This window comes from Pezoporus flaviventris, unplaced genomic scaffold (genome assembly GCF_033815535.1).
Source record: "Pezoporus flaviventris isolate CSIRO_AGI_PZ_B2104156 unplaced genomic scaffold, CSIRO_AGI_Pfla_v1 ptg000010l, whole genome shotgun sequence".
NCBI lineage: Eukaryota > Metazoa > Chordata > Aves > Psittaciformes > Psittacidae > Pezoporus > Pezoporus flaviventris.
Genome location: NW_026892558.1, coordinates 199,317 through 213,888, shown reverse-complemented (window position 1 = coordinate 213,888; position 14,572 = coordinate 199,317). Strand labels below are relative to the sequence as shown.

Below are 14,572 nucleotides of genomic sequence, written 5' to 3'. Positions count from 1 at the left end.
ATCACTAGGATTTGACTTTGTACCAGGTAGCACATATAGTCTCACAGCAAGGTAGCACACTGCAAATTCACCCTCTGATTTCAGCGTATGATTTGCTAAAAGAAATAGAAGCATACAAATTACAAAATAAAAAATAAAACAGCTGGTTTTCTTGGTATGACTCAAATTGAAAATGTCAGGTTTGAATAGATAAAAACTATTCTCAAATTGTTAGGTTACAAAAAAGCCCAAAAGTAAATTGTCAGTATGTCTTTTTCAAATTTGCATTTAAGATGTTTTCAGGCAGGTTTGGAAAACCTAGGAGAGGCTTCAGCACAAAATCACCTGGTAAGCAGGACAGGAAATGTGTCAAGTTCAATTAAAAAAAAAAAGAAAAAAAAAGGAAGGTTGGATGGAAAATAGAGTGTGTGTCTTAGTTCTTCACCCGGTGTGCTGCTCTGTTTCAACATAACTGCACAGCTCCATGTCCATACTGTAGTGATATTTAATGGATCTCATTGAACGACCTCAGAACGTGGAACATCTGCCTTCTCTGCTGGTTGTGATTTGCAATGGCAAAGCCAGGAGCAGCGTTCCAGCAGGCATAACCTGCTATAGCCATTGTAGGACAGCCACTCCTATAGACACGGTCCATCCTTTCATAATGCTGCCAAAGGGAGACTAGGATGAGCTCTTAGGCAGAAGCTCTTTGCTGTGAGGGTGCTGAGGCGCTGGCACAGGGTGCCCAGAGAAGCTGTGGCTGCCCCATCCCTGGCAGTGTTCAAGGCCAGGTTGGACACAGGGGCTTGGAGCAAGCTGCTCTAGTGGAAGGGGTCCCTGCCCGTGGCAGGGGTTGGAGCTGGATGAGCTTTAAGCTCCCTTCCAACCCAAACCAGTCTGGGATTGTATGAATACTTGTTCCAGATCTTCTGCCCATGAAGCAAGTATGTGTGTAAGAAGCGTCAGGCTTGTTCATGGATTTCTGCTTGCTTCTGTTCATGTAATGCAGCAGAAAATCCAGAATTTGTTGGATGCTCTACAGTTTCGTGATACTTTATGGGAGGAAAAAAAAAAGAAAAGAGTAAGAAATGTTGAAAAGTGGTTTTATGTTCCATAGAGTGGTGAACTCATGCCCATCAGACAGACATAAAGAACCAGATCCTCTGCAGAAAGACCAGCCTATCCCACCTTGTGTTTAGTTAATGAGGAAATGTAAATAAGCATGACAGATTAACTGCAGTTGTTCTGTATATGGTAGGTGAATACATTTTCCTCAAACTAACACATTAAAAAGAGCTCTGAGTTTTCTGTTTGTTTTCTGCTTGTGCAGTTGTGTTGTTCTGGGAATGCTGTGCCCCTCACTATGGAAAAACCACCACCAGAATAATTCATTGCTCTTGAACAGCCCAGACAGTGTTTGCAATGTATTTAGTGAGCGATACCCCTTACGGACTTTAAACAGGAAAGATTTCAACAATTCTCACACAACTACTTGCAGCATGATGTCTGGCTAAAGCACGTCCCCAGGGTGATAACTGTGCTGTGATTGCAGGCACAGCCTATGGCTTGCAATTGCTTTAGGTGCGGTGAGGGTTTTTGGTCTGATTTAAGTCAAATAACGCACACAAAAATGAAATCAAGTTAGTGTGTTCTTAGCAGACAGCAGGTATGTACAGCTGGAGTTAAACACAGTCACTCCTAGGACACAAATACTGTCTTTTGCCTGGGTAGCTGAAATACACTGCAGTTTTGTTCTTTAGGAATGTAGTATCTATGGAGGATAAATTCTCAGCATTTTGTTGTATCTTACATAGGCTTGTTCATATCTGAATTCTTTCCATTTGACCTCAATGATGAATTCTAATGATGAAATCTGAAGTCATCACCTGCATTTCCTTGATCTCTAGACAACTCTGTTAAAAGTAACTGGATGATGCCAGGTCTCAGTGTAACTGTACTCCATGCGTTAAGACAAACAAAGTCAAAGTTTCTAAAGGCTCATTTGCCTTAGAAATCATCAAAGCTACTTCTTTAATCATCCTGAACCAATGCCTACTGAAGTCAATGGAAGCCTTTTAAATTACTCTGTGCTTTGGACAAGGCCCTTAGGGCCATTTCAGCCACAAATGCAATTCTTATTGAGTGACATGAATTAACTCTGGTAGGTCATCTGTCTCTAATGCTGGCTCATGGTTCCTAAGGTCAGGAAGCAAAATTAACTACTTGGCAGCAAAGCATCGTTGGAGGGGGCATGGGCAGAGACCCCGAGGTTTCAGAGCATGAAGAGATGGAGGTTTGAAAATCCCAGATGTATGTTCTTCTGGAAGGGATGGTACAACCGCTACCATCCTTAGGTGCAAACAGAGAGGTAGGCTGGAGAGGAGAATTTAAGGAGAACTTCTAATGCCAGGGCAAGCATGCTCCCTATTGCTGCGAGTCCCTGGGAGAGCCAAGACCAGCTGCTGCAAGAAGGATCTACCACTGTCAAGAGGAAGGAGGAAAGAGGAAGGAGGCAAGAGATACCCCACCTCAGTTACTTCATTCTTGCCCATGAGTGAGGGATAGTGTTGAGCCGATCCCATCCCATGGGTGCCTCGGTCCTACAGTATCTGATAGACAATAAGAAATCCTTCTGTGAAATGCAAATAATGCTTCCAGGGTGCAAAGACTGTTATCTGGAAGGGGAAAAAAAGAAGCATCAGCATCTAAAGAATCAAACTACTTTCCCAAGAGAGCCCTTAAATCTGAAGTGGGCCCCTAACCCCTAAATGTGTCAGCTTCCTTTCAGGTTTTTGTTATGCCAGTATGCAATCGGTAGAGCAGGGCATATGCAAAGAGAGTAAAAACGGTAATGTAGAAGTAAGAATTAAATTACAGTTTCAGATGCTCAAGAGAGAATTTTTGTCACAAGCATTATGTATATGGGGCAGGGCTTTCAGAAGAGCTGTGGTAGAGGCTTTGTGGAGTCTAAGAAACTCTTATTTATGATTTTCATCTGAAATTTATAGAGGCAAACTGGGCAAAGAAGAGATTAATTCATTGTGGTTTAACTCAGTCCAGTTTTCATTTGATATAACAATATTAAGTCCCTTAGTCTGTATTTTGTCAATATAGGAATTGTCAATAGCTTTCTGTTGACATCAGAATTAGATTTTTGCAAGAGAAAAAAAAGAATAAAATATTATTTCTGCTCTTGGACTACAAATGTTTTATAACATCCCTGTACATTTTGATAAAAAGAAACAGTTTCTTCTTATCTTAGGAAATTTCAATATATTTTAATTGTTCAGTTGTTTTCTGAAAACACACCTCCTGTGGAATGGGTCATATAAACTGTCCAGATACACTGAAATATCACTATGAAAAAACTGATGCGTATGGAATACAGTTACAATATTTTTTCTATATGGCATGACTCTTTTTAAACCAAAAACTCAGTATTTCCAAATTTAGACTTAGTTTTTACTGCTATGGTGGGGCCAATGAGAGGCCCCACGCTTGGAGCAGGACCAGTGACCATACCCAGGGTAGCAAAAGATCACCTGAGACTGGCATTCACAACATTTTTTTCCCCAAGTCCTGAGGGTGATGGTGTTCTGCATTGTTTTGCATCCATATGAAGGCACGTGGAAGGGTTTCAAAGCTATGCTGGGGGATTTCCTATTTTATACCTTGGTGCTCTGCATCTCATGGGTTAACAGCACGCTGCTTGCTTGAGCTTTCACAACAAGGGGGTTTGAAGCACAGTCTGGTCATGCCCAGAATTCGGCTTGCTGCAGTTCAGCCTCTTCCATGCTGGATTATTGCTGGCACGTCGTCCTTTTCCCATTTGAAACCTTCCTGTCCATGTTTTTCTGCATATGCTTTCCTGTGTGAAACAGCTGCTGGTACAGCTAGAGGCTGATACCAACCCCAGACAGTCACATCACACTGTGACTGCAGAAGGCAGCAAGTTTTCCTCTTTTTTTTCCGTTAAAGGTGGCTCCAGGCATTCTGTTCTGAGGCTGTTTTGCAAACTCTGAGCGTAGCAGCAGTGAAAGGCTGAGCAGTTCAGGTCTTTTATAAAGCCCTGCCTCCTAAACAATAACGCAGTGGTCTGTAATGCTCTTTGCTAGAGAAAAGAGACAAGAAGTATCCCATTTATTGGAATAACCCATTTTGGGGAAATAATAATAATAATAGTAATAGTAGTAATAATAGTAATAATAATAATGCCTTTTAAACTCTGTCCTCTGGCTGTGTTTACCAAGCAGGTGTAGGAACTCTTTCTTAAGGCCCAAAAGCTTGAAAGCATCTCTGAAGACATGCTTGAAACGTTAAGAATGGTTATTTCTGCACATGGATTTTGTTTCCTGCTATGTTGAGACACAGCTGAACCAACTGCCTGTGGATGCACTTCAAAAAGGAGGACTAGAAAGTCAGCAGGTGATGTGGTATCTGCCTGCCTGGTCTTGCATTTCTACCCTGCCAGAAGTCTGGCAGTTTATGATTGCTTATAGGCAAATTTGCCTTCACCAGGCTCTTCAGCTGTCACCACGACAATCATAGAATCATAGAATAGTTTGGGTTGGAAAGGACCTTAAGATCACCCATTTCCAACCCCCCTGCCATGGGCAGGGACAACCCACACTAGACCATGTCAGCCAAGGCTCTGTCCAACCTGGCCTTGAACACCGCCAGGGATGGAGCATTCACAATGCGAGAGTCTCCTTTGTTAGCAAGTGCTGACCATGGATGGGAAGAAGACAGAGCGTGCTCCGACTTGTTTAAATGCTAATGGTGCAGAACCTCTGCAATGAGCTCTAGTGTTGCGTATCTCAAAGTCTTACAGCATAGTCAGCTGGGAGAGGTCAGTTCTTCAACAAGCAGCTTTTCCCATCCAAGACAAGCATGTTCAGTCATGGCCTTGAGTTTCCTTCTCCTAACACCGGCCGAAGAGGGAAGCTGTGAACGGCCATGTGCATGAAGGTGGATCCTCACCTCAGTTCTCTCTGAAGTCAGAGTGCGACCCACCGCTCCTCCTCCCACTGTGTGTGCAAGTACGCGATGTGGGTGCACAGCATTACACGTTCCAGGCTGCACTGGCGTTCATCTTCAGGATGAAGAGCAGCCACTGCAGTGATACAGAACTGCTCAGCACGTATTTTCTCTCTTCTGCCTTGCATTTCTACCTTCCCAGAAGATGATGAGCCAGCAGTGTGTGAACATGAGCCAGCTTCAGTGTGCACTCACAGCCCAGAAAGCAACCGTATCCTGCGCTGCATCAAAAGAAGCGTGACCAGCAGGTCAAAGGAGGTGATCCTGACCCTCTACTCTGCTCTTGTGAGACCTCACCTGGAGCATTGTGTGCAGTTCTGGTGTCCTCAACATAAAAAGGACATGGAACTGTTGGAACAAGTGCAGAGGAGGCCACGAGGATGATCAGGGGCTGGAGCACCTCCTGTATGAAGACAGGCTGAGGAAGTCAGGGCTGTTCAGCCTGGAGAAGGATGCATGGAGACCTCACAGCAGCCTTCCAGTATCTGAAGGGGGGCCATAGGGATGCTGGGGAGGGACTCTTCATTAGGGACTGTAGTGACAGGACAAGGGGTAACGGGTTCAAACTTAAACAGGGGAAGTTTAGATTGGATCTAAGGAGGAAATTCTTTCCTGTGAGGGTGGTGAGGCACTGGAATGGGTTGCCCAAGGAAGCTGTGAATGCTCTGTCCCTGGTGGTTTTGAAAGGCCAGGTTGGATGAAGCCTTGGGTGAGATGGTTTAGTGTGAGGTGTCCCTGCCCATGGCAGGGGGTTGGAACTGGATGATCATTCCTGTGCAACATTATCTAAGTGTTCCTGCTCCGGCAGGGGGATTGGACTAGATGATCTTTTGGGGTCCCTTCCAATCTCTAGCATACTGTGATACTGTGTGATACTGTGATCTTAAGGTCCTTTCCAACCCTAACTATTCTAAGATTCTATGATACCAAATTAGAAGAAGTTGCTGGGGGAAATTTTCCTTTATCTCAGATCTATGCGTCTGATTTGGGCAGAACCTTTCATTGCCCTTTGCAGCCATCCTCCTCACTCTGCATTTACAGTCTGAGCTTCTTTATACCACCAGCTTTCAAGCACGGCTGCAGGTCAGCAGTGAGCTAGAACTGCCCCCCAAGGCAACTTGCTATCTTCTGGTATCTTCTGCTCTATCCTGGAGCAGGTTTCCAAGTGCTCAGTGCCATAACTAACTTCAGGAGCTCAGCTTTCCCCTGGAAACAGGAGAGCTGGTTTTCTGATGGCACAGTATGCCTGACAGCTTGTGTTGGCTGTTTGTGAGAGCAAATGACTTGGTTTGCATGCTTAAACCTTCCAATGACTTAGCTGGCATGCTTGAACCTCCCTGGGGACACCCGTGGGGCAGGAAATATCACTTACATGCTCTGCTGTCTCACACGAGAATATTGCTCATTTTGTTTTCTCTATAATTTTGACTGTTTAAGGCAAAACACAGCAACAGTGCAGGGCCGGGTCTGGTTCAGAGGAGCCAGACAATGCAACAGCACACGTCATCCCCCCCTCCAGCTCTCCAGCTCATGTAGCTGCCTTGCAGTGAAGCATTTTGCGAGGAGAGTTCATTCCCTCAACATCTACTCATCTACCCCTGCTGTGTGGGGATACTGAAGTCTGCGAACAAGGAACCTGTGCAAGGAAAGCATGAAAAAGGAAAGAGATTTACAGCAAAATGACAGCAGAATTTCTTGGCCGGTTTCTGAGTCCTGGAGACCTGAGAGGGTGAAGAACTGTTGCTGTCACCAACAACTTGATTTTCTTTTGCCTTGACAAGACCAAGCTGGAAAGTTTATTTCACATAATGGCACCTGAGATAGAGTTGTGGGAAAAGGATATGATTTTTTTAGAAAAAAACTCAAGTTGCTGAAACGTTTCAGAGACAAAGATGGGGGGGAAAGCAGAAGTTAAATAGAGAAGTAAGGGGTGAGAAATGAAACGAATGCTCATATGGTCTTGTTGCAGGTTTTGCTACCTCTGAAAGTACGTTACGCCTTTAATACAACTCATTACACAAGTAAGGAAAATCAAGATCTGGGACTGTTAAACCTCAGTTAAAGGATGTAGACCTGTTGAAGTGAGTCGTGAGTAGGGCCGTGAGGGAGCTGCTGCGAGGGCTGGAGCAGCTCTGCTGTGGAGCCAGGCTGAGAGAGCTGGGCTGGGGCAGCCTGGAGAAGAGAAGGCTCCTGAAGGGGAGACCTGAGAGCAGCTCCAGTGCCTGAAGGGGCTGCAGGAAAGCTGGAGAGGGGCTTGGGACAAGGGATGTAGGGACAGGCCAAGGGGAATGGCTTTAACCTGCCCGAGGGGAGACTGAGATGAGCTCTTAGGCAGAAGCTCTTCCCTGTGAGGGTGCTGAGGCGCTGGCACAGGGTGCCCAGAGAAGCTGTGGCTGCCCCATCCCTGGCAGTGTTCAAGGCCAGGTTGGACACAGGGGCTTGGAGCAAGCTGCTCCGGTGGAAGGGGTCCCTGCCCATGGCAGGGGTTGGGAGTGGAGGAGCTTTGAGGTCCCTTCCAACACAAACCAGTGTGGGATTCTACAAGAAAAGGCAGCTCTAGAAGAAACAGCTGATGAGTCAAAGTTTTATTATGGCTTGTCCCAAAAGATGGAATAATACAAAGGAGAAAAGCTCCACAGGAAACTGTTGGGAGTTGAAGAGAGAGTCCATTGACTGACTTAAAAAGACACAAATGGATTCCAGATGTCTGTTGAGTTATGCTCCACTTTTATGGACTTCCTGGCTGACACTCAGGGTTTAGACCTAAACTCAGTGGTCTGGGAGTTTTGTACTTCTTTTCTGTAAGACAAACACATGGATGGATTTGGGAAGAAATTGCAGAGCGACAGCAATAATAAACACAGTACTAACAGACAAGTGCAGTGCTAACAGACAAATGCAGTGAAGATGCTGAAGCTTAAGTGGAAGCACACAGGCTAGCCTCCTTACTTAATTATGTTATTTTAAAGGTAGTCGAAACCTGAGGCTATGGAACTGAAGAAGTAGCCTCAAAGTAGCAATGTTCTTGCACATCATTTGATTTTTAAAGGGAAATAGAGCTGTTGCTGAGTGAAACGTAGAGGTAGAAATGATTTGTGGAGGTCTGTTGGAGCAAAGCATGGATAATCCTCAGGGGTTTAAGAGCTACCTACTCTTTAACATACAAAACCTTACAATGGATCAGAGATTTATTTCCCATATTGTAAGTGCTTAGATCTCCTTGTTTATCTGAATATTGAATACCGTTTACGTGTCTTAAGAGGAGAACAGAGCCAAATTACTGTAAATCCTGTCTTGGCTATCCTTGAGAAAAGCATTGTTGAAATACTTTTATTTGTTCAGGCCTTATTTGTGTTCCTGTCTCTCATCAGGGAAATTGCCTCTGATTGGAAGTTGAGCTTTTGAAAGAGTTACCCTCAGTGAACGAAACTGGAAGACTCTGTTGCCTTGGGCTGTTTTTAAAACAAAGTCTTTCAGAAACTTTTTTAGCCCAAGATGCCCCCAAGGTGGATGGTGTTGCCTGAACCTTTCCCTGGTTGCTGCCTGCCTACCTCTATGTTACCGCCATCCCAAAATAATGACATCCTCAGGTTCCACTCACCGCATTAGAGCCAGGAATGAAATGAGCAGTTGTTCACACAAGTATTTTCACAATAAAAACGTCATGTATAATGCCTTGAAAAGCACTTTCGTGTCAATTCAGAAAGTGCCAAACTTCAGAGTCAGGCATTCAGGGTTAGGATTTTTAAGTCTCCAGTATCCTGACTGAGTGGTGCAGTGTGATGAGCTCCTGCTAAGATGGGCTAAATATAAAAACCAGTAACATTTAGCAAACTCCCATGGAGCTACCCAGTTTCCCAAGAACAGCATAACCCCGGGGTCGCAATGTATTTGCATGCTGCGGTGTAGTATTATGAATAGGACTGCTTTAAGAACGTCATCTTCACTACATACCTTATATTTAGCTCTATTTTGTCTGCTTTTACAGCTAAACATTTTGCAACCTTGCTTTCTTGGGATCAGGTTGTTGTAGCTGTGCAGTTATGCTGATTGAAAAGATGATTACGTTGAAGTCTCTTCTGATGATAATCATCTTTCATTTATTTAGGGCCATTCATCACAAAATACTTCCCAAATTGGTAGACAAAGTTATGCACGTGGATTTCTTCACAATCCACAGAAATACAAGTACCTCTGGAGAGGCGTATGGCAGTTGTTAACAGTGCACAGCATCAACAAACAACTGAAGGGAAGCGAAAAAACAGGGGGGGTTTGCTCAGTCTGCCAAGATATCTGATGCATATGGTGGCTGTTTAATGTAGAAATTATCTGGAATAATCCCTGGTAATTCCCTGCCCTGCACCAAGATTTCATAATTTTTACTTAATTCCTTCACCAGCAAAACTCACGCTACTGAAATTACACTATTTGATCTAAGGGGTAACAGAGGCAAAGCAGAGAGTGTCTGAGGGTCTTATGGAGTTGTTGCTGATGTGGTGCTCCAGCAGCCTCTGCTCATCTCAGGGAAGATGTCATTTGCCTGAAGCACTGCTCCAGCAGAGCAGCACTGCATCAGCTGAGACTGTCACCTAGGAAGGCTCATTTGAGTTAAATGAAAACATAATTAGCTTTGGAGGAATAAGGTGGCCGTGTATTGTGCATAAGCTTCTGGTCTTCTTTGCCAGAAGAGCGACTTTTACCCCAAACCACTTCTGTTGTGGACTTTGCATTCTCCCATGCCAGTAGAGACCAGGAGGAGTTTGGTAGGACTTTACCAGCCTTTGCGTTTCTCCGTCTAGCAGACATGAGGAAGTAGAGATTCTGGTCTTGGCAAGAACGTGGGCACACCACCACAGCTATTTAGCCCAAGGTTGATAAATAAGACAAAATAAAGCAGGGGAAAAGATGAACACCTCGTATTTTGCTATGTTAATTTGAAGTGCAAGTATGGCCTCAACAGCCAAAGCATTTTTGGAGTAATAACCATATACCTTCTTTTTTACTTTCCTTTTGGGGTACTTTTTTTACTTTGGGGTTAGAAAAGAGGCAATCATTTTTTGTAAAACCCAAGCAGTGGCGGAGTTCTATTTCCCCAAGTACATTTCACTGGAAAATAAATTACAGAAAGGTTGCTCAATAGCGGTGGAAAGCCACCTGGCAGGTGGAGAGCGTGCCTGTGATCCTCTCTTCAGCACTGTCCCTGTGCTGCAGTTCCAGCCACAAAAGCAGCTGAGTTATTCCTGTTACCCATGGAGGGGGCTCAGATGGATGCTGCCATCGCACCTCAGTTTGTCACTCTAACAAGAACATCTGGACGAGGGGAAAAACCAACAGAACAAGACCAGCTGCTCAAAGGGCTGGCATTCAGCATGCTTTCCATAGCCTGCTTTGGTGACAGATTTATCCCAGTACATATGGGATGACTTTTCCTGCACTGTTTAATAGTTTAAGCACTGTCAGGCAGGCGCTGCCTCAAGCAACACTCTTGACTTTGCTGGTTTACCTGTTACACCGTGTCTGATGCATTCTTTCTGCCAACAGGTCGTCATGGGGATGGTTCTTACTGGCCAGTGGACACCAACCTGATTGATCGGAGCAGTCTGAATGGTAAATACAGGCTCCATCCAACCATGCTTAATAATTAAGTGCTGTTTTGGTGATAACCTTCTGCCTCTCTTCTCTTCATTGCTCTCTCGTTCCTCTCTCTTACGGCTTGGAAGCCACCTAACATGCCCACAGGTCGCGCATTCACTTCTATAAGGGGGAGTTAGCTGTTGAAAATTCCACCCATGTGCAAAACACCTGCCCCAAACCAGAAATGCTAGCAAAAAATAGGGTCAGAACACCATGTATTCTGTTTTGGTTTTCTCAAAGCTGGTCCCCAAATTTCTCATCAGATTTTCAGCTGAGGCAGAATTCCCAAAAGTATGTCGCTGGGGATGAAAATCCCATCAAAAGAGAAGTTTTAGATATACCTCAGCCCTCAGAAACACCTTTGAAAAAATAATATCTTGGAAAGAATTGCAAAATGCGTTTTACATTATTTTATTTCAATCTCTGGTCCCATGAGACCTCACAGCATTGGGTGCAGTTCTGGTGTTCTAAATGTAAGAAGGACGTGGAACTGTTGGAGCAAGTCCAAAGGAGGCCACGAGGATGCTCAGGGGCTGGAGCACCTCCTGTATGAAGACAGGCTGAGGAAGTTGGGGCTGTTCAGCCTGGAGAAGAGAAGCTGTGTGGAGACCTCATAGCAGCCTTCCAGTATCTGAAGGGGGCCTATAGGGATGCTGGGGAGGGACTCTTCAGTAGGGACTGTAGTGATAGGACAAGAGGTAACGGGTTAAAACTGAAACAGGGGAAGTTTAGATTAGATGTAACGAAGAAGTTCTTTACTGTAAGGGTGGTGAGGCGCTGGAATGGGTTGCCCAGGGAGGTTGTGAATGCTCCATCTCTGGCAGTGTTCAAGGCCAGGTTGGACAGAGCCTTGGGAGACATGGTTTAGTGTGAGGTGTCCCTGCCCATGGCAGGGGGGTTGGAGCTGGATGATCTTAAGGTCCTTTCCAACCCTAACTATTCTATGACTCTATGACACAGGCTTTCTGGAGAAAATGCCTTTTTTAATGAATTTATCCTGTCCTAAAATAGGAAGATGTGACAGGAAATCCCATGGACTGACAAAAACTAAATGAACATAATCAGTGACAGCTGGGATTCAGTTATGTATCAATAACTTCTTATTCCTGACCCCAACTTCGTTACCTAATGAAACATTGTCATCTCACATTATTGAATGGAACAACAGACAAGATTCCCTCAAATGCGTTATCAAGTGAGGGTTGAAAGTGCAAATTAATTGCAAGGCACATAGCTGATTAACTCTGATTATTTTCCTCAGACAAGACAAGGAGGGAATGCAAAATTTTGTTACCTTTCCTGTCCTACTCTGCTGCAACCAACTCACCACTGTTTTAAGCTTTCTCCTGCTCTTCATAGTAGTTCATCATAAATATAGAAAAAAGGACTTTTAAGAAGTAAAAAGAGCTTCCAGGGCCTGCAATAAAGGGTAGAGAGTTGTTTTTCTTGATAGCCACTGTATTTCATAGGGTGTACTCTTTCAATGCCTCTTACTCAGCATGGAGATGAAAAAGAAATCAAATCCCCAAATCTTCAGGATTCCTCTACTCAACCATTTTAGTTCCAGAAGGATGGCACTCATAGCTGCTTCTCTTATTATTTGCCTGAAAAAAAAAGCTATGTGAAAAGGGCAAATTATTTAAATAGAATAATTAGCGAAGTAAAGAAAGGATTATTAGGGCAGAAAATCAAGGCAGAATATTACAATTAAATTACATCTATTGCTAACTAAAACTGTTGTTTTGAAAGATTTCTCTTTTTTTTTCTTTTCCATTCAGTTGTAATAAAGGCCAAATGAGATCGCCGACAAGTATTGTTTCGTTTATACATGAGAGTTTGTGCGTTTGATGCCATGTGAAAACTCTTATTTTTCTTATGAAATCTTTGGCAAGACCAGCACTTTCTATCCCATTGCACCTAATATTTATTTTTTCTCCAAGCTTAAGTTGAAAGATACTTTGGGGTTTCTGAGTTTGTAATCCTACAGGATGCCTGCAAGATTGCCTTAGCATTCAGAGCCAAAACGTTACTCCCTGATTTGTGCACGTCCATAACCAATGGCCCAATGAAGTGTAATTAGAGGCATTATCCAACAAAATATCCAAAGGGATTGGAACAGGGTGCCCAGAGAAGCTGTGGCTGCCCCATCCCTGGCAGTGTTCAAGGCCAGGTTGGACACAAGGGTTTGGAGCAACCTGCTCCAGGGGAAGATGTGTCTGCCCATGGCAGGGATTGGAATTGAATGAGCTTTAAGATCCCTTAAAATCTAAGCCAGCCAGGGACCGGAAGATTTTAGAAGTAAAAACTGTGCTATTCCCAATGCAATGGGGGAAATACTGTTGAAAGCAAGGGGCCAGTTTGACTGGGACTTGACATTGGAAATTAAGTTGTTTTCAGTCACTGCCTTGCTGCTGCATTGAAACTAAGAAGCTTATCACTTCTGAAGATCGAGCCTGAAACGTGCTCAAGTGTTGCACGGGGACCTGGTCAGCATAGCAATCAACAATGAGTTGTGATATGGGACTAGCTGTGGGGTGAACATAGTACTGCCAAATGAATGAGGCATTTAGACTGGCTGACACACAAGTTATGTCCTTGCCTGTAAACACCAAAAAAGACTATACAGGCCATAAAGAAAAAAATCCATAGTCCCTATATTTCCATTTTCAGCTGATAACAGCAAAAATGAGCTGAATGTTATTGACTCCCAACATCAGGTTATTATCATCCAGAAAATGCACAGTCACTACTGCTTCAATATTTTCCTCTCTGCTGTACCACTGAAACACAGAGACACATTAATTTCAGCTCTTTATGACACCCTTCTGCTCTCTCCATTGGCTTTTTCAGAGGAATTCATATCACCTGACAGGCTTTATGTGTTTTATTTTATGGTGACCCCTAAAGAGGGAGTAGAGCAAATCCAGCACTGATCATGCCCTCGTTATCCATCTTCTTTCAGAGCCCCCCATCGGGCAGATGCACCCTCCCCACGGCAGCGTCACACCCCAGAAGAACAGCAACCTCCTTGTCATCATCGTCGTCACTGTCGGCGTCATCACCGTGGTCGTGGTGGTGGTGGTGGCCGTCATCTGCACCAGGCGGTCCTCGGCACAGCAGAGGAAGTACGTGCTCAAATCACGTAGTGGAAAGGGAAAGGCAGATGCTCGTGTTCAAAACAGATCTGGTCAACAGCATTTCTGCTGCAGAGATGTGGGTTCTGGGACTGAACTGCGTTTTGGGGCTCAGCCTTTTGGTTTTGGAGGTGTCACTCATTACTGGTGAGTGAAGAATACCTCCTGTCACCAGGCTGAGGAGTAAACCATGGGGAATAAGTACACTTCATGTGGTGAGCTTCAAAAAATATCTGCCATGCCCAGCTCTCTGTTGTTTTTATTGCCAAGTATAATTCAGACGCAGGAAAGAATCAATTCCATTGATTTAAAGGGAAAAAAAAAAAGAGTATTTGTCTGTGCCTGGTGATACCAGACTTCCTGACTCTGCAAGCTGTGCACCTGCACAGCAGAGAAACACAGACAGTCCTGCTCACTTGCTCTGGGAGGATGTTGTCCTCTCCAGGCAATCTGTCTCTGCAAGTCTTCCAGTAAAAAGCATTCAGAAGTGTTTCTCCACATAACCATCAAAAAACACCCTCAAAAGAGTCTATAGAAAATTGTAGGAAAAACATCTTTAGGATTGCTCTGAACGGCTATAAAAGGGCAGTAATGTAAAGCACAAAGCTTTTTTCAGGTTTCATAGAAATGGGAAGTGAGTCAGTGGGTTTGAAACAGACAGTTTGATGAATTTAATGCATTGAAAATTATATTTTTCATATTTTTCTATTATTTTTCTATTATTTGTCTATTATTTTTCTATTAGTTCATTTATTATCGTGCTATTATGAAAGATTGGGCATGAGAAA

General features: G+C 44.0%; 1 protein-coding gene across 1 annotated transcript in view; it reads left to right on the top strand.

The window, feature by feature from the left end:
* Positions 1 to 14,572, top strand: part of DCC (DCC netrin 1 receptor) — a 606,685-nt gene that overhangs the window by 552,790 nt on the left and 39,323 nt on the right. The window contains exons 22-23 of the mRNA XM_061450469.1: positions 10,558 to 10,623; positions 13,613 to 13,775. Of these exons, the coding sequence (XP_061306453.1) occupies positions 10,558 to 10,623; positions 13,613 to 13,775 (229 nt within the window). The remainder of the gene's footprint in view (positions 1 to 10,557; positions 10,624 to 13,612; positions 13,776 to 14,572) is intronic.